Source organism: Phacochoerus africanus, chromosome 8 (genome assembly GCF_016906955.1).
Source record: "Phacochoerus africanus isolate WHEZ1 chromosome 8, ROS_Pafr_v1, whole genome shotgun sequence".
Taxonomy (NCBI): Eukaryota; Metazoa; Chordata; class Mammalia; order Artiodactyla; family Suidae; genus Phacochoerus; species Phacochoerus africanus.
The window spans coordinates 110588779-110614596 of NC_062551.1; the positions used below are offsets into that span (position 1 = coordinate 110588779).

Here is a 25818-nt window from a genome sequence, read left to right on the forward strand (position 1 = left end):
CTGCATTTAATCCTGCTGAACCCCTGTGGGCTTTGTCACTTTACAGCTAAGGGAATTAAGCTTGGAAAGGTTGCTAACCCTTGGGAACTCCATACACGCAATGGTCCTCATGCTGCCTGGTGAGTAATGTCACATGGAGCACCAGGGCATGTAACACAACACCAGGCCCTACTTAACCAGAGGCAAGTGGGTTAATCCTTTCAACTCTCTGGAGGAGCCAGCGCACACATGGTAATTACAGGGGAGGGTGGTGGAGGAAGCGCACATGGGCAGTGCCAGTGCCACAGGATCAACTTGCCCGGGGAGGGCGGAGAAGACACTGCCCAGGGGTGGGGTTGAGAACTAAGTGCCAAAGACAGACCAAGGGATAAAGGTGGTGAGAAAAGACAGGACATGGATTGTGGGGCCTTTTCACCCACTCAACTCTCCTTTGCCAAGAAATGCCTTTTTTCCTCCACACTTTGGGCTTCCAATCCATGGAAAATACCACGTGAACTTGAGGAAAAGATTTCCTTTAGGTTCCTGTCCAGATTTACTTTGTGGGCTAAGAGGTTCAGGGGCAACTTCCAAATGGACCTCTTTAGCATGACATTTTAGGGATATTTTTAAATTATAAAAGTGATACCTGCTCGTGGCTGAAAACTGGAAAAGCACAGATGATGAAGACACAACAAAACATAAAAACAATCTGCCACAAGTCCCCCAATCACGAGGAAATACCTTTAAAAAAAAATCTGATTTAAAGAGTATTTTTCAACTGAATAATTGTGTTTTCAGAAGCACTTGTGGTTTGATACTTTTTCATGTCTACTAACCCAGGTTAGCAGATTGCCAACCAAGTAGCTATCCTAATATCTGAAACCCAAGGAAGATGGCAAATGATGTAGAAGGGTGGGTTGAAGGTGTGTGTGTGTTTGCACACATGGTTGTGTGAATTTGAGTCTGTGTTTGTGGGTTCCAGTACAAGAACAAGAGGGGTGTGGGGGAGCTGTCACTACAGTGGAACCTGGACTTGAACAGCAGGGAAGGAAGGTGATACGGATAGAAGAGTCAGCCCTGGGACCAACAGGCACCCTCCACTCCTTTCTGCTGGGATGGGAGAGGAAGGAAACGCAACAGGTGGAAAGGAAAAGAAATTCTAGAGTGATATCAGCAACTTTCTGAAACATGGGGGTTCAACATCATATTTTCTCTATGATATTGAGAAAATCATAGAGAATCATATGATATTTTCTGCGTATATTTTTAAATGTCTGTAATTTAAAGATTTTCTTAAAGGGGTGAGGGAGGAGTTCCCTGGGGGTCTAGCAGTTAAGGATCCCATGTTGTCACTGCTGTGGTGCAGGTTAGATCCCTGGCCCAGGAACTTCCACATGCCATAGACATGGCAAAAAAAAAAAAAAAAAAGGCGGGGTGGGGGAATGCTATGCTGGGTATTGTTATAATATGTATAAAAAAATCACCAGTCAACTTACTATTAAAGCAAGCTTGATTAAACAGAGCATTTAATATGCTACAATTGTTTTTTAAAATTCTAGAAATAGTTCATTATAGTTTCCACACTTGGGAAGTTTCACCTATACTTCATGAACACAGATCAAAATGAATTCCGAGCTTGTCATAGTAATGGACAGAAGTAGGAGAAGGGAGAAGATACCTTCTAAGTAAAAACAAAACAAGTTATATCTATTGTGGGCAAGTAATGTTGCCAGGACATATTCCCTGTGGCAGCATCAGCATCATTTTCTTAAATGATACACAGAGCTGAAGAAAGCAGGGGGGAAAGGAAAGGCAAATATAAAATATAAGAAAAAGCATGAGAGCGCCAACAATTCTGGAACTCTGAATTTTGGAGACTTGATCACTGATGGCAATTCTGATGGCCCAGAGAGCCCAAGGCTACTTGTGCAGGGGAGGAAAGGGCTGATAATCCTCTGGGAATCTGAGTGCCCCCCCCCCGCCCCCCCGCCACTATGATTCATGGGGAAATTTTTTTTAAATTAGGAGCTAACTGCTTACTATGAAAAACGTATTATAATTAACTTGATTAAAAAAACAGAATTGGCATAAGTAGGTTTTTTAGTCCTACATTTATTGCATGTCTATCATGTTCCTGGTGCTCTGATGGGCCTCTTAAAACGAGCATGATGCAGTCCTGCTGGGTGGCATGGAAGGACCAGGGCAGGCGGGGGGGCTTCCTGCAGGAGGCCTTCCTGCCTGATCACCAGGTGCAAGGAAGGTCACAGGGCCTCGGAGAAGGAATTTCAGGCAAGAAAGAGCATGATGGGTGAGGTGGGCACCCAGCAAGTGAGCATCTCTCTCAAAGTGTCCACCCAAGCGGAGTATGTAAGGGCGCCAACAGCTCTCCAGAGCCTGCGGTGCTTTCAGTAGCTCCTGGAGGCTCAGGTCTAAGACTCACAGCCCTGGGTTTATATCTCACAGACTCACAGATCCAGGCTTCACCATCCTCGAAACCAAATCAGTTTGAGTTTTGATGTCTTCATCTGAGGAATGGGATAATACCTCATCCAAAGAATTCTTATGAGGAATAAATGAATGTCTAATAAGAGGCACATTTACTGAGTGTCCACTCTGTGCAGGGCGAGGTACAGAGTGTTCAGAACAACTGTGCCAGCTAGATGCCCTCATCCCACTGGACAGGAGCGGACACTTCGGCCAGTGAACCACCAGCGAGACCAGAATTCACAATCGGGCGGCAGAGCCACTGCCTCTGCTCTGCTCCTTGCTCAACGGAGCTCACTAAATGCCAACAGATTTTCATCTTTTGGAGAGTACATGCTATGCCAAAACAGGATTCAACTGTTATATAAAATCCTGTTGTGTATCTTGAACTGGAAGGTTTGTTTGTTTGTTTGTTTGTTTTTTAGGGCTGAATCCATGGCATATGGAGGTTCCCAGGCTAGGGGTTGAATTGGAGCTGCAGCTGCTGGCCTACACCACAGTCACAGCAACGTGAGATCCAAGCCCCATCTGTCACCTACACCACAGCTCATGGCAACAGCGGATCCTTAACCCACTGAGTGGGGCCAGGACTTGAACCCATGTCCTCATGGATCCTAGTTGGGCTTGCTACCACTGAGCCAGGATGGAACTCCTGGAAGAAAACTTTTAAGATCACCTGGTCCTGCTCTTTGGCTTGAGCAAGTGTCTGTTTAAAAATGATTTCTAGGATAACCTATCACGGAAGAGAATGTAAAAAAAGAATGTGTGTGTGTCTGTGTGTCTGTGTGTGTGTACACAAAAATGATTTCTAGGGCAAAAGGCTACTTTTCCAGATCAGTCCTGGATCAGAACACCATAATGTCCCATGGGGGCCCACTTTGGTATTTTTGGTTCCAGTGGTTTCTGTCTAGGTTTCTCTTGCTCTCTCTCTGGGCAGGCAGGCCTGCACGTGTTCAGAGTCAGCCCCCACAATCCACCCCCATCCTCCCCCCAACAGGCTGGTCTATATTTGGAGGTATTTGTGCCACGCTCTGTTTTTCTCTTGATTTAAAACCTTAGAATATGCTGCCCATTTTACAATCATCGTTGCTATTCAATGCAAAAATGTTATAATAGGTAACATTTCTTGAGTTTGCGCTCTGCTAAAAACACTTTGCATTATCTGATTTAGTCCTCACGACAATAAAGTATTGACAGGTGATATTTTGATGTTGGTGATGAAGAAACTGAGGGGCAGAGCCACCAGCTAACTTGCCTGCTGCTGAGCTAGGAACCTCTCTTCCTGGGATAGTGAGGGCCAGCCCAGTCCCATCACCACCCCCGACTCTCAGGGTCTATCTATCCTGGAACTCCGGCTCCTTTCCTGCTCTGGCACCTGCTGTCCACCTTTCTTCCTGCAGATCCACTCCTGTTTTCTCACTTCGTTTCTTGTTACATAAGCAAACCCTTTTGTATGTGTTCACATTGAATTTAAGCTATTTTTGAATGTTCTTTTTCTTTTCTGGGGAGGCCACACCTGCAGCACATGGAAGTTCCCAGGCTAGGGGTTGCATCAGAGCTGTAGCTGCCAGCCTACACCACAGCCACAGCAATGCTGGATCTGAGCCAAATCTGCAATTTACGCTGCAACTGTAGCAATGCCAGATGCTTAATCCACTGAGCAAGGCCAGGGATTGAACCCCAATTCTCATGGATCCTAGTTGGGTTCTTTTTTTTTTTTTTTTTGTCTTTTTGCTATTTCTTGGGCCGCTCCCGCGGCATATGGAGATTCCCAGGCTAGGGGTCCAATCGGAGCTGTAGCTGCCGGCCTATGCCAGAGCCACAGTAACACGGGATCTGAGCCGCATCTGCGGCCTACACCACAGCTCACGGCAACGCTGGATCGTTAACCCACTGAACAAGGGCAGGGACCGAACCCGAAACCTCATGGTTCCTAGTCGGATTCGTTAACCACTGAGCCACGACGAGAACTCCCTAGTTGGGTTCTTAACACGCTGAGTCACAATGGGAATTCCTGAGTGACTATTCTTATTCCTGAGATTCTGAGCATTAGTATCCCAACTATTGAACAAGTGCCTTCTTATATGATGAAACCTTCCTGAGTCTTCCATCTGTGCCATCAATCTCCCCAATAAATGGAGAGGACTCAGCCCACCCCCTGTGACTGTGCTCTCCCAGTTGCCTACTCTCTCCACCATGCTTAAAAGCTCTCAGTAGCAAGAGGATGTGGAATGGAGCCTGTCCCCATTTCCTCTGGCATTTTACCACTCGGACTGTTGGAATTGGCTTACAGTATGTCACAGCAGTCCCTTCAACTAAAAGCATCCTATTAATTACATGACACGACAAGAGGACTACAGCGAAGCCAGCTGTTTCTCTTTTCAATTGAACAATTTTTGCCTACTTGTAATGGGGCCAGCAAAACAGCAGTTTACAAGGAAGTATATAAATAGTTTGCTTAGTACCTGTAAGTGAAAAACTGGATGCTAACACAGTGCTTTAAAAAGAAGAAGAAGAAGAAAATGTAACAGGTGTATGGAAGAAAGTAAGTGAATCTATACTGACTCCTTTTTATCTCTTTCCTGCCCCCCACCCCCACTCATTACTGACACCACTTAAAGGTCTATAAGGGCAACAGAGTATCATTCAAATACTCAGGAGTAATGAAAAGTGGTTGGATGAATGACAGTGAATTATTCTGTCACTGTATGACTTCAGAGTGACTAGGAGGCTTAAAAACACTTTCAGAACCTCGGCTTTGAGATGACAAAGCCCCAAGGGAGGAGATTTAGCCCCAGGACTGTGAGTTATACCTCCTAAGAAGATGGAAGGAAAGTTGCTAATTGGACAAAAGTCACATTTACAGAAGTATCTAAACATTTTAAAGAATATATAAGACATCCACATGACCCTTTGGTTTCAAATCATGTCTCACTGCCTCTTCAATTGAATGATGTGCCTGGCTGGCTTTGTACTCTGAGAAGCTTGAGATTTCCCATTCATGTCGCAAGCTCATTTACATGGTCACCAAATCAAAAGTGACATGTGAAAAGTATGAAGTGTATTTCAGTTCATGATTCAAAGACAACATTCTCGGGTGTGTGTGGTTGGGAAATAAGGAAGGTGGCTGCTGACAGCACCTGCCTTTGGCTGCAGCACAGTCAACAGCGTGCTGTCCTGGGTGTGTGTCTTGCGTAACCAGCCCCGCCCTTCTGGGACTCAGGCTTGGTTTACCACAGTTTAAGAATCTCCTCAAAGCCAGTCCATAGACTGGCTGGGCAGTAGGTGTTTCTCCCTATCCTTTCCAAAAAAAAAAAACAGATCCAAACCCTGAGCTGCAAAACATTTAAAGAAAGAGAAGCATCCCAGCTGATGACAAACACTGCTCATGCTTTTTCCTCCTTGTTGTGATCACACTCAGATCAGGAGAGACTAGGGGTCATTTTTGGCACCATTGCTCCCCATGCTTGCTGTTCCCATAACTTGTCCTTGTTCTTTAATTTTTAAATTTTTTGTTATTTTCCGCATAACTTTTTGTTTGCAAGTCCTGAGTGAAAAGTGCACTAAAGCCAGAGCCTCTTTTACAAACAACTACTTTCTCGAAGTTTTATGCATTTTAATGGGTCCGACGGTTTTCTCTGAATCCCACCCTTCACACCATCTTGTTCCTTCCGCAACTTATCATCAAAACGGTGATGTGTTTAAGCACCTTCCTGAGGGCCCCTGAGATTATGGATCAGCGGGATACACTTCAAAGATCCTTCTTTTTTTTCTTTGATATTGACTGTGTTGCACCGCTTTGAGACGAGATGAGTTTTCATTTTTTATGTAGGCACTGAAGCCCTCAGGGCCTTCTAAGTCTTTTTTTTTTTTTTAAATCAATTTTCAGAGGGGTGGCAGGGGCCTAGCCAAGCCCTAATGAGGCCAGGTGGGAGTTCAGTGCAAATCGAGGAGACAGGTTTGGGCGAGTTCAAATTCACCTCTCAGTGACGAAGCCCTATGAGCTTGGCGAGGTTTGCCACTGTTGGAAAGTGGTGGTTAGCTTTTATGCACAGTTGTAATTTATCTTTTTTTTTTCTGATTTTTTTTTTTATGTCATTTGTCTATTTAGGGCCGCACCCGCGGCATATGGAAGTTCCCAGTCTAGGGGTTGAATCCGAGCTGTAGCTGCCAGCCTACACCACAGCCACAGCACTGCAGGATCTGAGCCGTGTCTGTGACCTACACCACAGCTCATGGCAACGCCGGATCCTTAACCCACTGAGTGAGGCCAGGGATTGAACCCACAACCTCATGGTTCCTAGTCAGATTCATTTCCACTGCGCCACAACGGGAACTCCTAATTTATCTTCTGAATGTGAGGAACACCATAAGAAAAGTGGCACAGGTGTAAAAATAATCATTACCATCAGAAAAGATAAAACAGCAAGGACATTGCTAAGCAAACCGATACATGGCATTTATGTGGCAGCAAGAAGCCATTATCCGAGTGACAGCGTCATCTCTACTGATACTGCAAATTGATTAGATTCAGACAGTGCAGCAAATAGCTGTTAAGCTGTTATAATTGTGGGACGGAAACACGGGGTTTGGGGTTTTACTAAAAAACATTTTCTTTTGCAAATATGATTGTCACCCAATTGGAACTCTGGGTGTTTGCCTTTTGAATATGATTCCATGAAATGTACAGCCTTGTAAGAGTACAACTGACTCCGCATCCCCCACCACCTCTTGCACCCTTTCTCCTCCCACCGGGCCCCCCTGGGCACATTCAGAAGCCCGCATGAAAAGCACTCAGCACCCACTTCAGCTTGCTGCTCTGGAGATGAACTGTTGCTACTTCCTATCTCCAGGCACCTGGAGAGTAATCATTCAGAAACAGAATATTGAGAATTCATCCATCTGAAGCTATAAATCCGGCATTTCTACTGAAGAGAGATGGCATTTTAATGGGTTAGTTGCACACCGATAATAGAAGGAACACACGGCAGACATAGTGAAACAGACTCTTCTATGACTGGAGATCATCTTTCAGCAGAGGGCATCTCTGTGTTCAGTGGACCCAGAAGGGAGCCTTCAGTGTGACTTCCTCCCTTCCTTCTTTCTTTTTTGTCTTTTTAAGGCCATACCTACAGCATATGGAAGTCCCCAGGTTAGGAGTCAAATCAGAGCTATAGCTGCTGGCCTACACCACAGCCAAGGCAACACCTGATCTGAGCCACATCTGAGACCTACGCCACAGCTCACGGCAACGCTGGATCCTTAACCCACTGAGCAAGGCCAGGGACTGAACCTGCATCCTCATGGATACTTGTCGGGCTTGTTACCACTGAGCCACAATGGGAACTCCCAGTGTGACATTATGAGTTTTTTTTTTTTTTAAGTCCTCAAGTTTTACAAGCAAATTGTAACATCATGTGTTTTGGTTTTGAGGACATGCTTCTCTTTGGAAGTTAAGGGGGGAAAAGTTAGTTTTCTGCATTGGTTTAATAAAAAAAGACTCCCCCAACTTTAGAATAACTTAGGCATTTAGAGTAACTTCCAGCCAGGAATACACACAGCATAGACACTTCACTGTGTCCTGACACAGGCCTGCTTCTTCTTCCTCTTCTTTTTTTTTTTTTTTTGTCTTTTTGCCTTTTCTGGGGCCGCTCGCATGGCATATGGAGGTTCCCAGGCTAGGGGTCTAATTGGAGCTGCAGCTGCCAGCCTGTGCCACAGCCACAGCCACAGCAATGCAGGATCCGAGCCGTGTCTGACGGGAACTCCAGGACTGCTTCTTTTCTGATACAGAGATTTGATCTCTCTGGAAAGTAGGTCATGGTGATGCAAAGATGGAATCAAGTGCTACGAGGTAGACACAAGAATAACGTTGTAATATTCCTGCCTGCAAAATTCCCTACATAGCCAAAATGCAGTCTGTCTCTTTGAAATTTACCTATTTGGTAAGTTTGGTTCTCATTTGCCATAAAGATGCTCTCAAATGAAATACTCAGCCAGGAATTCCCGTTGTGGCTCAGTGGTTAACAAATCTGACTAGGAACCATGAGGTTGCAGGTTCAATCTCTGGCCTCGCTCAGTGGGTTAAGGATCCGGTGTTGCCATGCGCTGTGGTGTAGGTCACAGATGAGGCTTGGATCCCACGTTACTGTGGCTCTGGTGTAGGCCAGCGGCTACAGCTCCGATTAGACCCCTAACCTGGGAAACTCCATATGCGCGGGTGCGGCCCTGAAAAAAGAAAAAGACAAAAAAAAAAAAAAGAAATACTCAGCCAGAATCAATTATGTGACCTATAGAAACCACAGGGTTTGAGGAACCAAAGTCACAGGAGATTTGTGAGCTGAGTTGTGTCAAATAGCATTCTCAAATTTTAAGACCTTTTAATGGAATTGTTCTTAACATAGCAAAGTGCTGCAATTATTCATATATATATATATATATATTTTTTTTTTTTTTTTGCTTTTTAGGGGTGCACCCTCAGCATATGGAAGTTCCCAGGCTAGGGGTGGAGTTGGAGCTATAGCTGCCGGCCTGCACCACAGCCACAGCAACGCCATGTCTGCATCCTACACCATCGCTCACCATAACGCCAGATCCTGAACCCACTGAGCAAGGCCAGGGATTGAACCTGCATCATCATGGATACTAGCCAGGTTGTTAACTCACTGAGCTACAATGGGAACTCCTGGAGGAAAACATTCTCAAGGCATGGGTCACCTTGCTGTATATGTGGTCCATTGGTGTCTGGGTTGTGACTGGATTGGCTCATTCCCTTCCCCTTACTCTTTCCCTTCAGGGTAACTAGACTAAATCATCCCTTTCTGGGTTCTGCTTTGAAGAAAAAAGGCTGTTAATCTTTGCTGCCCAGTTGGACTAGGCCTGCTGTTAAGACCCAGCATCACTGTAGCACCTGCAGGTTGAGAATGTTTGACCTTCACCGTGGTATAGCAGCCCTATGGAGGCTGAGCTGCTCCAGGTCATTGCAAAACATTCAACTAAACTAAGCAAAACTCATTCGGCATTCAACAAATATTTATCAAGCATTGCCAGGCACAGTTCAAGGCCCTGAAGACTACTGGCGGATCCATTATTTGTTTTAGAACCTAAAACATGGGCTTAGAAGGCATGTTTTAGAAATAACATTTTATTTATTTATTTATTTATTGCTTTTTAGGGTCGAACCCATGGCATATGGAGGTCCCCAGGTTAGGGCTCAAATCAGAGCTATAGCTGCCAGCCTACACCACAGACACAGCAACCCAGGATCCAAGCCTACACTGCAGCTCATGGCAACTCTGGATCCTTCACCCACTGAGTGGGGCCAGGGATTGAACCTGCGTCCTCATGGATACTAGTCAGACTCGCTGACCACTGAGCCATGACAGGAACTCTAGAAGTAACATTTAAAAAATCTTTGAGACAGTTTTTCTAAGGGGGGGGGGCGCATGTGTGTGTTTTGTGCACTGGTGTGAACCAGAGGTAGTTTGCTGCATTTCGGGGCACTCTTGGGTCTCCTGCTCCAGTGGCAACAGGAGGGGAGGAGCCCAGGAGAGAGGTGGTAACTGAAGCGATAATGGGCCTGGACACCCCTAAGCCGATGAGCAGTCCTACCTATCTAGGTGTTGCCAGTAGACTGTTTCTCCCACTGGACACAGTGTGCTGGGGCCAAAGCTGATCACTGAATGTTCTGCTAATGATTTTCTCTTCGCAGGTGCAACGTGGTGGCAAGGTTGGTGGTCGAAGGTCAACTCTGTCCCTTGCTGGGGAAGACTGTGTGCATTGGACATGGGGGCCCTCCAAAAAAGAATTTCTTAAAACCCACCGGCAAGTAAGAATGAGATCCATTTATCCCACTGACCAGTCTAAGGTGATGCTTTCCAGACTTTTTTTTTTTTTTTTGGTCTTTTTAGGGCTGCACCTGTGGCACATGGCAGAGGGCCTATCGGAGCTTCAGCTGCCAGCTGACTCCACAGCCACAGCAACTCGGGGTCCGAGCTGCATCTGCGACCTACACCACAGCTCACGGCAACACTGGATCCTTAACCCACTGAGCAAGGCCAGGGATTGAACCCGCAACCTCATGGATACTAGTCGGGTTCATTAACCACTGAGCCACAATAGGAACTCCCACATTTCTTATATCGTCTGTTAATTCTCTACTTTGGTCAACACCAAATATAACTTCAGTCACCACCAAAGACAAAAGTAAAGAAAATGTATCAGAAACATTATGGTTAATATAAGCAGCGAAGTGATCTGAAGAGGATGGTCTGGCCTGAAGCTGTTCCACACCCGAGGCTCAGAGAGTAGACCTCACCACCTAATTTCCCTCCCTCAGAGACAAGGGGTGAACAGACGTACCTGCCCCCCATCAGCTAACAGGAGGTGAGTCCCGGAACTCGGAACAGGCTGCTGATCATAGATCAGGAGTGATTTGTGCTCCTTAAGCAAGAGCAATCTGCTTCTAAATCGGCCCTAAAATGTAAACTAGATTTTGTCTTGGAAATGTAGATGAGCAAATAAAGATATAACCCCAAGAAACAAAACACAGAATAAAATTATCTTTAGAGTTAACATAGGAAACAAACTACATCGCCTGTTTTATTTTTCTTCCTACTTCACTGGATACCAACTCAAATACCATTGATTGTTTACTTGTTTATTATCCATCCTTCCTCCGCCCCGATGTAAAGGACAAGAGAGCAAGGACTTGGCCGCTAGATGCCCTGGTCGATGGGGGGCACAGAATCAATCTGTGGAATGAATAAAAGAACATGACAGGGAAAACTCCAGGCACTTAGGATGGCTGCACTTTTCTTGGAACTGTGCTCTATGACTTGATGCATTAGTTTACTTTATTTATTTATTTATCTTTTTTTTTTTTTGGTCTTTTTTGTCATTTCTAGGGCTGCCCCCTAGGCATATGGAGGTTCCCAGGATAGGGGTCTATTTGGAGCTACAGCTGCTAGCCTACACCACAGCCACAGCAACGAGGGATCCGAGCTGCGTCTGCAACCTACACCACAGCTCACGGCAACACCAGATTCCTAACCCACTGAGCAAGGCCAGGGATCGAACATGCAACCTCATGGTTCCTAGTCAGATTTGTTAACCACTGAGCCACGACGGGAACTGCACGTTAGTTTGCTTTAAAAGCTAGGCCTATTTGGTTCCCAAGTGGCAAAGGAAGTTTGCTGAATCTGCCAGCAGTGCAGCATCAATTACCAAAGCTGGCTTTTCAGCATTAAACAGAAAACCCAGGGGAGTTCCCGTCATGGCGCAGTGGTTAACGAATCCGACTAGGAACCATGAGGTTGCGGGTTCGGTCCCTGCCCTTGCTCAGTGGGTTAATGATCTGGCGTTGCCGTGAGCTGTGGTGTAGGTTGCAGACGCGGCTTGGATCCTTCGTTTCTGTGGCTCTGGCGTAGGCCGGTGGCTACAGCTCCGATTCAACCCCTAGCCTGGGAACCTCCATATGCCGTGGGAGCGGCCCAAAGAAATAGCAAAAAGACAAAAAAAAAAAAAAAGAAAACCCAGTTTCATAGTTTGGGGGGAGGGGGGAAGCCTTTTGAAGCTGGTTTCATTTACTCTTTGCCTATATAACTGGGGAGTCGTTTTGGAAAAGCAATACTGTAAGATGAAAAGAGAGACAGAGAAGAGGAAAAAATTCCCTTATTATCCTGGAGAAACTTTCCATGTTTTATTTGCTAAGTGCTTTTCCTCCTTTTAAATCTCTCTGTAAACTAATTTTCTCTTCTTTTTTCTTTTCTTTTCTTTTTAAGGTGAACCAATCTTACCAGTCATAACAGCTCACAGTTAGACTGCCCTCATTCTATGCATTTCCACAGGCGTTTTCTGAGCAGTGGGGGTGCACTCTCTCTTTCCATTTGTGCTGAGACTAGATATCCCAGGTTGACATCGACTCATCTATAAACCCCCATTAACCTATTCTGTGATTTTTTTTTTTTTTTGGCTGCACACACAACACCTGGATGTTCCCAGGCCAAGAATTGGCCCATGCCATAAAAATGACCACACCAGATCCTTAACTGCTAGGCTACTAAGAAACTCCCTTTCTTCTTTTCTTTCTCTCTTTTTTAAAAATTCTGTGATTTTTTAAAACTGGAGCTAGACCATGAATTAGAAATCATGCTGATCTAAAGACTGGGTTATAGGAGTTCCCGTTGTGGCACAGTGGTTAACGAATCCGACTAGGAACCATGAGGTTGCGGGTTCGGTCCCTGCCCTCGCTCAGTGGGTTAACAATCCGGCGTTGCCGTGAGCTGTGGTGTAGGTTGCAGACGCGGCTCGGATCCCTCGTTGCTGTGGCTCTGGCGTAGGCCGGTGGCTACAGCTCCGATTGGACCCCTAGCCTGGGAACCTCCATATGCCGCGGGAGCGGCCCAAGAAATAGCAACAACAACAACAACAACAACAAAAGACAAAAAAATAAAATAAAATAAATAAAGACTGGGTTATAATAAAAAGCTTCAGGAGTTCCCATTGTGGCTCAGTGGGTTAAGAACCTGAAGTTGTCTCTGTAAGGATGAAGGTTTGATCCCTCTCCATGCTCAGTGGGTTAAGGATCTGGTGTTGCTGCAAGCTGCGGTGTAGGTCACAGATGCAGTTCAGAGCTGGTGTTGCCATGGCTATGGCATCACCTGGCAGTTGCAGTTCCAATTCGACCCCTGGTCCAGGAACTTCCTCATAGCCACAGGTGCAGCCATACAAAGAAAAAATTTTTAAGACCCCAAAACTTTGTATTCAGTGCCATTCAGTAATTCTGAAAGAAAGTTCAGGGAACTGTTTGCCAAATAGGGTCCATTCATTCGGGGGCATTTCTGTTGAGATCCTGAAGCATGGGCCTGCGTAATAACACTGTGGGACCCGGTGGGTCTAGGGACCGTATGTAGCGTGCCCTGAACCTGTGAAGTCATAAAGTCAGAACACAGAATCCCCAGCCCTCACAATAGATAACAGAACAACACAACAGTTCCGTAATAGCTGGTGCACAGCAGTTACACGGAAATCTAAACAGAATTCAATTGTCTCAGGAGTGTGCACACCAGTCCCTCAATGTTGCACTCGTCTGACTTTCTCTTGGTGCAGCTCCAGGTAGACCATCCTGGAGTGGCCAGCATGCTGAGGGTGAAGCATGCCAGGGTGGGATCTCCACCAGCAAGCACACATGCCTGGCATCACCAGCCCCAAACCCCAGATGCACACACTCCTTTGGTGGCTATGGGTGTTGAAGGCAAGGCTTAAAAGCTAGTCTCTGGAGTTTTGCAACTACCTACATATGCCAGTGTGCTTAGTAACTCTGCTGCTATGTAGGAGAGACCAATTCAGCGTTAATCTCCTTATGTGAGAGGTTAACACGTGCTGGGTTTAAAATATACAAAAGCTCTCTCAAGCAGGCAGATAGGATGCTTCAGGGGATTGTAACACGAGACCATGCCTTTCACCTGGAGAGTGAGGAGCTCTTCTGGCTAAGACCCCTGCCTCACTGCACCGGACAGATTCGGTTCCTTAGCAGCATCAGCCCACATCCTGGCTTAAAAATGTCCACATCTGAATAACCAGCAAGGTATAGCTGCTTTTGTTCGAGGCGACAGTAAAGGCTGTCACCTTACTATGTCAACATAGATCTAACTTTGAACTTGGACTTACATCTTTTTTTTTTCTTTTTTTTAGGACCACACCTGAGGCATATGGAAGTTCCAGGCTAGGGGTCAAATCAGAGCTGCAGCTGCCAGCCTACACATCACAACCACAGCAATGCCAGATGTGAGCTCCATCTGTGACCTATACCACAGTTCATGACAAGGCCAGATCCTTAACCCACTGAGCAAGGCCAGGAATTAAACCTGCATCCTCATGGATACTCGTCAGGTTTGTTACTGCTGAGCCACAATGGGAACTTCAACTTATGTCTTCTTTTATTTTATTTATTTTTTTGTCTTTTTGCCATTTCTTGGGCTGCTCCTGCGACATATGGAGGTTCCTAGGCTAGGGGTCGAACCAGAGCGGTAGCGGCCGGCCTATGCCGGAGCCACAGCAACTTGGGATCTGAGCCGCATCAGCAACCTACACCACAGCTCATGGCAACACCGGATCCTTAACCCACTGAGCAAGGCCAGGGATCGAACCTGCAACCTCATGGTTCCTAGTCGGATTCATTAACCACTACGCCACGACGGGAACTCCTTATGTCTTCTTTTAAAGCAGAGAAAGTTCTTTAATATCGTGCGCATGCGCACATGGCTAAGAAGATCTTTCAGAGTGTCAGCACATAGTAGATGCTACAAACGTGACTTGGCACCAATATTACTTACCATGCATTACAAACATAGATTTTTTTTGGTTACCAATCATGTTAATGGATGCCTTAGATTTTTGAGCCAGATATAATCAGGTCTGTCCTTAAAACTGGAGGTATTTACAAATTATAAATCAAACTAACAAACTGTTTAAAATATGTTCTATCTCCCCTGTATATCTATTTAACATATTTTCCTGCTGGTAATACATGTTTCTTGGCTCTTTTTTGCTTTTACTTCATTGATGTAAAATCAGTCCAGAGTGGAACTGGGTGTTTTTCTTGGTGATTACAATTCAAAAGAGCAACCAGAATTGGAGACATGTAGGCTCCTCTGAAAGGGAACAGTGTTTATCTCAGACATGATGTGGCTCAGCCTCTGTCTCATAAACACCTCCGAAGAGCTGTTTTGCATCTTGTGTGAAATGTTGGTAAAGACAGAGCACACCACAGATGTATGCAGTTCCTGCAATTAATATGAAACCTTATGTCCAGCCCCTTTAGCTAAAAACCACTTGATAATGGAAGTAAATAACAAGATGAGTAATGACCTTGTTATAAAATGTAAAGGTCAACTTGACTATTGAATCCTTGCTCAGGGTTTATGAGCCAAAAGGAAAAAAAGCATGTGAGTTCACGCACAGTGGAATCAGGTAACCTTGCTAAAGAAATGAAGATCGAAACGTATTTTCTTTAGCGAAATGGGCATTGTGATACAGCTTGGAATATCCATGGAGTTAAAGGCCTATATTCACTTGGAAGGACCATACGTCTTGGTGTGTTGCTCAAAGCCAGATGGGGAAAATCAAGACCTCTTAGGAAAATCACAGAGATTTTTGCTTTATTGGTTTGGGGCAGGACCTCCCATGGCCTTTTAATGCTTCCCAGGTGCTTCTCATGTTTAGCTGTGTGGTCCCATGTACCACTTTCTGGGGATGATGTTCTAAAGGCAGACTTTAGCCCAGGGGACTATAAAGAGAGAACAAAAAATGTCATTTGCAAGATTTCAAAATGGCATAAAGGCACTTTGCAGGACCTTGGAAGTTCTAGAAAGATATGACATCTCTTAAGATCACTTGTTACAGGAGTTCCCATTGTGGCACAGCAAAAATGAATCCAACTAGGAACCATGAGGTTGTGGGTTCGCTCCCTGGCCTCGCTCAGGGGGTTAAGAATCTGGCATTGACGTGAGCTGTGGTGTAGGTTGCAGACGCGGCTCAAATCCTTCAGTTGCTGTGCCTGTGGCCGGCAGCTGTAGCTCTGATTAGACCCCCTAGCCTGGGAACCTCCATATGCCACAGATGTGGCCCTAAAAAGCAAAAAAAAAAAAAAAAAAAAGATCAGTTGTTACAAATGACTTAGTACTTCTACACTACAAGTCTCCCCTTCAAATCCTAGAAAAGAAAATCAAGGAAAAAGGCCTCTTCTCTTCTGGGCTACACTAAGAAAAAGGCGGGTGAGAGAAGAACCAGGATGCTCTAAGGGAGAGGGTGAAAAGGTTCCAAAACATCCTAGAATCTAGAGAATTCCACTTGGAATTATTTATAATTTTATGATCCCAGACAACCTAATGTCCCCCAATTGATCCCCAGAGGGTTGATGAGATTTTCCCAGAAGTTGGAAGAAGCATTGGACATCTATGGAAAAAACAAAAAACATGGAAAAACTATTTCTTCCTTGTACCCTTGACCACCCTGTATCTTAGACTATTCAAAGGCATGGATGGGTCCCATTAAACTGACTGCTGCCTTAAAACAAACATTTCATTACTTTCCAAGCCTCCTGCTCTCATGAAACCCAAGAGGAAGCAAAGCAACACATAGTGGTCAATTCAACGTCCAAGCCATTGTTATCAGACCAGTGCCATCTGTTTCAGGTGTAAGCAACAGAAACAGAAGTTGCTTCTTGGGCTTGTTTCCAAGAGTATGGACATAGGCTTAAAAACATCTCCTCACAAAAAGATGATCTTGGAATGGCTCAGCAGTTCTGGGCCAGGTAGGAAGCATCTTAAGATAAAGGACTTGAGGGTGCAGGTGAGGAGTCCCTTGAGCTTTTAGGAATTCAGGAAAGTATCCAGCAGTGAGGCTGTTTCTGTGGTCTAGGAAATGAAGGAATGGGATATATTTGGAATTTGGAAGGCAAGTTGGAAAAGAAACAATTGCTGGGTTTGGCAGAAGATTAAGTATAAAGGCAATACTATGTGTTGGGCATGGGGCCATGGTGTGCTTTCTGTAATCACTTTTAATCCTCCCAATAACCTTGGAAGAAGATGAGTTTGTGTCTATTTTACAAGACAGAAGACAGGAGCTTAGAAATTGGACCACCCCGTGGCCAAACAACTATTAACTGGGAGTGTCAGCATTCAAACCTGGAACTAATGAATCACAAATTATTTTTCACGTTACTCCCAACATGCCATGGCTCACTGGTAACAAGGAAGCATCTTTGGAAAGATCGAGAAAGATGAACAACTTATCTTCTCTCATTAAGTTGATGAAAGATAAATTCAATTTATGATGCATGTAAGTATCAAGTTTGGGAGGAGTAGGTTGCATTAGATTTTTTCCACAAAAAAGTCTGTATAGATATAGTTCAGTGCTATCCAATAGCAATAAAGAGTGAGACATCTGTTATTTTGTGTTTTCTGGTCAACACATTAAAAAAGTAAGAAAGGAGTTCCCGCCTTGGCTCACGGGTAAGGAACCCAACTAGTATCCAAGAGGACTTGGGTTCAATCTCTGGCCTCGCTTAGTGGGTTAAGGATCCAGCATTGCTGTGAGCTGTGGTGTAGGTCACAGACTTGGCTCGGATCCCTCATTGCTGTGGCTGTGGGGTAGGCTGGCAGCTGCAGCTCTGATTCGACCCCTAGCCTGGGAACGTCCATATGTCATGGGTGGGGCCCAAAAAAGACAAAAAAAAAGGTGAAAAAAATGGATGAAACTAATTTTAATGTGTTTGAATATATTTATCATTTTTATAATGCAATATATTATCAAATTATCACTCCATCATGAAATCAATATAAAAATTTTTGAGATAACTCATATTTGGGGGGGTCATAAGGTTTTAAAATCCAGTGTGTATTTTATACTTAGAGGACACTTCCATTTGGACCAGCTGCAAGTTGCGTGCTCAAAGCTGTGTGTGGCTAGTGGCTCCCGGATGAGACAGTACAGAGCATATGCTGAATCCATGCTAAGATCCAGGGAGTGTGATGCCCATCTCTGGGGTAGAAAATGAGGGACCAAAATGAGACTTTTCAAAATACCCATGGAAAGTTGGTCCAAGGAAGGTTCTCCAAATGAGACACCATCTGAGAGGTCTTTAACACTGTCAAGGAGTGAAACGATTCAAGAGGCGAGAGAGGAACTGAATAAACAGAGCTGCTCCTGGGCTATCTGGTACCACTGCCAACATGCCCAGTGACACCAACAAGCTTCATCAGGGTCAGAACCCTGGGGAGCCTTAGTCAGTGGGAAGAGATCCACCCAGCTGCAACCAGCACTAGAAGAACACCTACCATTGGCAGCATAAGCAAACAGTGATGCGATTAACTTCCCTTCTGTATCACAGATTCAAAATCAGACTGAAGCAAAAGGCCCCCAGACCAGACCAGTGAATTCTGCTATGGTTGAAACTTGCTTTTTGACCCTTAGGTTTGTTTTGTGACTTGCACCCTAGAAGTTCACCTGAAGAGACACAGTGATTTTTTTTTTCTTTTCTTTTCTTTTTATTTTAGGGCCACACATGCAGCATATGAAGTTTCCAGGCTAGGGGTCAAATCAGAGCTGTAGCTGTCATCCTAAGGCCACGGCCACAGCAACTCCGGATACTTAACCTACTGACAGATGCCAGGGATTGAACCTGCGTCTTCATGGATACTAGTCGGGCTCATTAGCACTGAGTCACAACAGGAACTCCTGACACAATGATTTTCTATTGTTAATGTTGGTATTTGCAAGTTAGAAGGAATGGAAATAGCCACTTTTTTTTTTTTTTTTTTAATGGCCACACCCCCTGCATATGGGAGATCCCAGGCCAGGGATTGAATCCAAGCCATATACGTGGCAATGCCAGATCCTTTAACCCACTGCATCGGGCTCGGGATCAAACCTGCACCTCTGCAGCAACCTGAGGTGATGCAATCAGATTCTTAACCCACAGCAGCATGACAGGAACACCAAAATAGACATTAAAAAAAAAAAAAAAAGGAACCTACTTTAAACATTTTTAAAAATAAAAACAAAAAGGAACCTACTTACATAATGATATTCTTGAGAAATGTAGCCATTATGTGACAATTTTGTAGCACCCAATAACAACATAACTTAGGGAGAGTAGAGACTCAGTAATACTAAAACTGACTGATATGATAACTTCATTTAAAAATGTATGGGTTTTTTGTATAATTGTGTTTACAGACATCTATTTTTGTACAATCATTTCATGTCAATTATAGAAATTAAATGTGGAAACCAAGTGGGAAAATATCCTATGTCAGGTAGTGGAGTGGGATTAACAAATCAAAAAAGCAGTCTTTGTGCAGTTGACAGTGATTTTTACGCCAGTGCTATCCACTCGGGCTGTAAGTTGTCTGATACCTGTCACACTGTAGGAGGGTCTCAAAAATGCAATGAATGGAGTTCCCGTGATGGCTCAGTGGTTCACGAACCCAACGAGGATCCATGAGGATGTGGGTTTGATCCCTGACCTCACTCGATGGGTAAAGGATCAGGAGCTTGCTGTGAGCTGTGGTGTAGGTCGAAGACGTGGCTGGGATCCAGTGTTGCTGTGGCTGTGGTGTATGCTGGTGGCTACAGCTCCAATGAGACCTCTAGCCTGGGAACTTCCACATGCCACAGGTGTGGCCCTTAAAAAAAAAAAAAAAAAAAAAAAAAAAAAAAAAAAAAGCGATGAGTGCTTTTTTGAAGCCCAAGTGCTGCCTTTCCATTTCATTCAAGCAGAAATACCCTCCCCGCCGCAACATTGGCCCATGCGACCTCATGCCTCTTCCTCTACCCACCAGCCCAGCTGCCAAAGATAAATTCCCTGATAGGCTCTGCTACAGCCCCCAAACCTGAGGGGACAGGGTGTCCTGGGACTCCTTTAGAAAGGGGTGGGTGGCACTCTGCGGGTGGGGAACTCTCACAAGCCTGGTGCACGCCACCCATGTGGAAACCACTCTCCCTTCATACACTTTTTGTGTTTACTTATCTGCCTTGAGCTCTCCTAAGTTCCTCTGCCCTTTACTTGCAAACAAGACTATCTTGACTTCCTGGACTTCTGCCCACAGTTCTAAATATACTGTGTCCCTCTGATAAGAGTCTTTTTTTTTTTTTTTTCCCCTCCTGTTCACAAGTTGGTAGGCCAAGTGATTCCCCATACCATTCTAAGAACTGATAAGGAAGCGTGTTTTATTTTTTAATTTTTTTTTTTTGGCTGCATCCTCAGCATGTGGAAGTCCCAGGGCTAGAGATGGAACCTGGGCCACGGCAGGGACAACGCCAGATCCTTAACCCGCCGAGCCAACAGAGAACTCGAAGAACATTTTAGAAGAGGACAGAAGAAAGGTCAGGAGGTAGAAATCATTGTCCTCTTTTGTACCACGCTGAGAAATGTGAGAAGGGAAATATCACAGAACCGCATTTTCCATGACACTTGTACACGAGCCTGACTGAGCTGTGGGTCAAACACTGACTCCCAGGAGATTTACAGCCTCTGGAGCAGGGTGGCCCATACCATGCTTTTGCCCCGTCCCTGGCAAGGCCACACTGCTAAGCTGGTCAAAAGAAAGACAGTTAGATCATCAAAGACATGCAGTTGGAGTGCGACTTTTCGGTTTTTCGGATTACCTGGATTCAGGGTATTTGGTGAGGGTGGCCAGGCTGCTGGTGTACATGTGGCCGCCCACATCAATGTGGACGGGTGCATTGGATTTTGTGAGCTGGGCTGGAGTAGGAATGCCTTGGTTGTTCAGGGGCGAGGCAGGAGATCTGGTGATCAGAGGTCTTGACATATTGGGCCGACTGTCCTACAGAGAGATAAGCAAGTTTAGACGTGTTTTCTTTTTTCAGTGGAAAGGAAACACATACATTATAAAGGATAAGCCAGAGACTAGAGCTGATATTCATTCAGCAATCAAATCTGGAAAATCAGCCAGCCGCTCCCTTTTGTGGTAATGAATATCTGAAAAACCAACATCTGCAACAAAGCAAAGGAAAACTTCCAGTGCTTGGAATCTAAGAGCTGAACTAATGTTCATTTCAAATCATCCTGAGCGCCGTGATGGCTTATTTTACTAATGAATCCTCTCGTTTAACAACTGGTTAACAGCGTGTGGAGAGCTACTGCTCCTTCCAAATGAAAAGATACCCAACATGCAAAATGATCCACATTTAAATAAAATACATATGCTTTATCTTTCTCTTGGAAAACTTCCTTATTGCTGTCGGCTCAGGATAAACACAGACCTTCAGCATCTGGGTTCTGCAAAACGTTTGTTTGTTTTTTCCTTCTTTTAGGGCCCCACCTATGGTGTATGGAAGTTCTCAGGCTAGGGGTCAAATTGGAGCTGCAGCTGCCAGCCTAAGCCACAGCCGCAGCCACAGTAACTCGGGATCTGAGCCACATCCAAGCTTGTGGCAACACTGGATCCTTAACCCACTGAGCGAGGTCAGGGATCAAACCTGCGTCCTCACAGAGACAATGTGGGGTTTTTAACCTGCTGAGCCCCATTGGGAACTCCGGGTCCTGCAAAGTGTTGTCTTCAATTTCTCTTTTCCAGATCCGGAAAAAGAGGGCATGACTAGTCTAGCCATCAGCTCACATACCCAAAGCATCCTTGTAAACAGGCATCCCAAGCTCATTGGTCAAGAGAGAGGAAACAACTGGCTCACACTCTCTTCATTTGGTTCCTGACTCTCTCCCTATAAGACTGAGGGGCACTTTGAAAAAAATGCCCCCTCCAGTGACTAAGTACGTGATTGGGAGCCACGACCAAGCCACTTCTCTGCGGGCTGGGCTTCTGGAAGAGATCAAGCTCCCCAGGTGGGGCTGAGGCAGCTCTCCCTGCACAAGGTGTACAACGTGCTGCCCCGCAGGCAATGGTACCCCCTGGAGCAAATGGAGCGGGAGGGGGCTATCACGTGATGGCAGCGAGGACACACTGAGAAAACTGTACTCTTGGGAAGATAAAATATTACATCCTTTCCATGGACTTCAAATACTATCCAAACATGGTTGATCGCTTTTACATGAGAGCCCAAACCACAGCCAAGTCAAGTCAGGTCTCTGGCGCTCAATCAAGGGGTCAGATATGTAGAATCTACAATCGAGGAATAAGCTCAAATAGCAGTTATGCCTGAGTTCTGCAAGGTGAACACCACAAGGATACTCACTGATTTATCACGAGCCAGAGACTGTTTGCAAACAGGCAAACAATGTGTGGCAAAGCCAGCGATAAGGCCCATAATAAAGGGATTGTTGAGAAATGCTTTTTGGTGGAGATGACCGAGGGGAAGTCATCGCGTGTCTGTGCCTAAAACCCAGCATGATCAGATATAAATTTGCAAAACATCCTAGACTTTATGATCCGAAACAGCTTTAAGAGTTACCTGAGGCACAGCTGTTAGAGTACTAAGCATTAACCACATGCCCAGGCAGGACGGAACACGCATGCTTTCTGAAACTCCGCGTCTACTGTGAATGGGGTGGTGACTGGGCTTTATGCAAAATGCTGACCATCTGTGTTGTGCTTTTCTCCACGCCGAATTAAACAGAGCCCAGAAATGGTCAGAGAAAATAGAGTGAACAGTTTATTTCTTAAACTGGGGGGTAGGTTCTTGCATGTTTACTATATCATTAACAGGTACCTGTATATTTTTAATAATGCAAACTAGATATTAAAAAACACAAAGGGATGTTTGTAACACAGAGAAAAGTTAAAGAGATACTGGGTATGGGAAAAAGCTGAAAAACAAAGACATAGTTGGTAGGAAATATAAAACAGTTAAGGTTTGGAAATACTCAAAGTAGCATTTTAAAATTCGGTTGCATTTTTAAATGCATTTTTCCTTTAAAAATACGATCCCATAAACTCAGCTTTTAAGAGCTATGTACTACCTGGCTCCCTTTTAGAAAATGATTTCTTGGCTACACACACACACACACACACACACACACACACACACACACACACATCTTCCTCTCTGTTACAATTCAGCCCATCACAGCACTACAGCGTCTGTAATCGTTTTTCAATTGGACACATTCTCTATCCTGCCTCAGGGTGCTCGGGCGAAAATGAACAGATTTGCAGGGTTAATACTGTAGTTAGACTGTGACCTCATTCAGCACAGCTCTAACACGCAAGGTCTACACAGAAGGAGAAAAAAATTAAAAGCATAACTGATTGGTTGAAGGATTCCAGATTTCTCAGAATATATACCATTTACATAGAAAATCGTATCTGTATGGCTATTGCCAAATTTAAAATGAAACCAGTGTTTCCTTAGCTGGGGGGCAGGGGGGTGGGGTGGGTAGAGGGTGGGTATTAACCCTTAAGGGCAAGGAAGGGGTTTCCCGATGGCTGGGCTGAGGCAGACTCTAGTAAGACTTTTTTTTTTTTAAATTGAAGTGGAGTTGACATACAATGTTGTGTTAGTTTCAGGTGTACAGCAAAGTGAGATATATATATTTGCTTATTTTTCAGATTCCTATCCCTTTTAGGTTTCTCAAAATATTCAGTAGAGTTCTCTGTGCTATACAGTAGGTCCTAGCTGGTTCTAGTTAGCACTGGTCTTTGGTGAGCCCTCCCAGCTCTTCTCCCAAGTTCTCTCTTCCCATCCTGGAAGCTTCCTGTGTTCTGTATTTTTCCCGTTAGTTATGATCATTTCTAAGGCATTACCTGCTATCAGCTAAGGCGGTAAAGGGTTTTTACTCAGTGTTTTCTGCATTGGTGCAGACTGAAGGCACTTTTCAACTCCATAGGCTGGGGATGGGAAGAATATTTGGGGTTGGACAGTCTCGGCGTCTGCAGGATACATTCAGTATCTATTGCATCTGCTCCAGATGCTTTGGCGAACACAACTGTGCCTACCTCCCTCTCTCGCCAGTGACCAGCACTGACACTCCTCTTCTTTAACGCTGAGTTCCCTGGTGGAAAGTGGCTACTTCCCCACTCGCCTACAGAGGAAGCCAACGCCCAGGATGGCTGAGCTGAATGAAGGCTGGAGAGAACCTGGGTCCTTACTGGTACTGTCAGATACCGAATCAACCAACTCTGAGCTGCCAATCTTGAGATTTCCCAATACTTGGGAAAATAAATTCACTTTTTCTTTCTTTTTTGGCCTCCCCGTGGCTTACGATGTTCCCAGGCCAGGGGGTGGATCTGAGCTGCAGTTTTCACCTAAACCGCAACTGCAGCAATGCTGGATCCTTAACCAACTGTGCCAAGCTGGGGACCAAACCTCCGTCCCAGAGCTCCAGAGATGCTGCTGATCCCATTTCTCCTCAGTGGGAACTCCTAAACTCACTTTCTATCCTTTTTTTTTTGGGGGGGGGCACATCTGTAGCTTATGGAAGTTCCCAGGCCAGGGGTTGAATCAGAGCTGTAGGTGCGACCTACACCACAGCTCACCTCACAGCAATGCCAGATCCTTAACCCACTGAGAGAGGTCAGGGATCGAAATCTCGTCCTCATGGATAGTAGTCAGGTTTGTTGTTGTTGAGCCATAATGGGAACTCCTAAGCTCACTTTTAAAGCTGGTCTGAGTTGGATTTCTGTTACCTATCCTGATACCTAACCTTCCTGGATGCCACCCCTGCATGAGTCATGTGACTTGGTGAGAGTTGGCTTATGATGCCAAGAACAGCTGCCTGCTGGCTGATGACACAGAATTTTCTATCATATCATCATTACTCTTCAGCTATACTTTCCCATCTTTAATCACTAATTCATCATCATCTCAGCTTATATACATCTTTCAACACTACTTCCGATGAAATGAAAAGCATAACATTTCTTTTGGTCACACTTGCAGCATGTGGAAGTCCTGGGGCCAAGGATCAAACCCATGGCTATAGCAGTGACAAACCAGATCCTTAACCCACTGAGCAACCAGGGAACTCTGAAAGTCCTACCTTTTAACCAGAGAGTGCAAATATTTTGGATATGGCATCATCATTCCTGGAGAAACAGCTCAGAGCATTTATGTGTGTTCAGAATGCTGGCCAGACAGAAAGGTGTTTCTGATAACCCCCTTCTGGAACAGACTTCTCACCTGGCGGGGAAGGATGATGGGGGTTGCTGGGGGAAGGAATTCCACCCTAACATTAAGCTACTTAGTTATTGCCCCTTCCCTGGGCAGCCCATTGTTCTTTCCTTCCACAGTACCAGGCACTCTACGAAGGGATGGACATACAAGAGCAAATGTGATGAGCTGGTCCCCTGGCCTCACCAAACTTGTTCAGTGAGAGAGAGAGAAACCAGGAGACAAGCAAGGACAACCAGGCAGGGGAAGGCCAAGTTACTGTGGCAGCTTAACTGAGAGGACACGTAATCCAGGCTTGGAGGCTGGGAGGGGGGCAGGGGGAAGGCTGGGAGGGGGAATGGGAACGGCACCCTGGAGATCTGATGGATAAGAAGTCAACATGCAGTGGGATACAGGAAGGACAGCATATAGGACATTCTAGGAACTAAAATGTCAGTACATGGGGAGTTCCTGTTGTGGCACAGAGGAAATGAATCCGACTAGGAACCATGAGGTTGTGGGTTTGATCCCTGGCCTCGCTCAGTGGGTTAAAGAGCCGGTATTGCCATGAGCTGTAGTGTAGTTTGCAGATACGGCTCGGATCTGGCATTGCTGTGGCTGTGGTGTAGGCCAGAGGCTACAGCTCCAATTTGACCCCATAGCCTGGGAACCTCCATATGCTGTAGGTACGGTTCTAAAAAGACAAAAGACAAATGAAATGAAATGAAATGAAATATGTCAGTCCATGGTGAGAATTTCCCCGCTTGTTTTCTCCCCAAGTATGGA

The 25818-nt window shown here is 45.2% G+C and overlaps 1 protein-coding gene across 4 annotated transcripts in view; it reads right to left on the reverse strand.

Moving 5' to 3' along the window:
- Positions 1-25818, reverse strand: part of KCTD1 (potassium channel tetramerization domain containing 1) — a 193135-nt gene that overhangs the window by 31836 nt on the left and 135481 nt on the right. For all 4 annotated transcript variants that reach the window (XM_047794013.1, XM_047794014.1, XM_047794011.1 and 1 more), the window contains exon 2: positions 20635-20813. In XM_047794013.1, coding sequence (XP_047649969.1) covers positions 20635-20813 — 179 coding nt within the window. The remainder of the gene's footprint in view (positions 1-20634; positions 20814-25818) is intronic.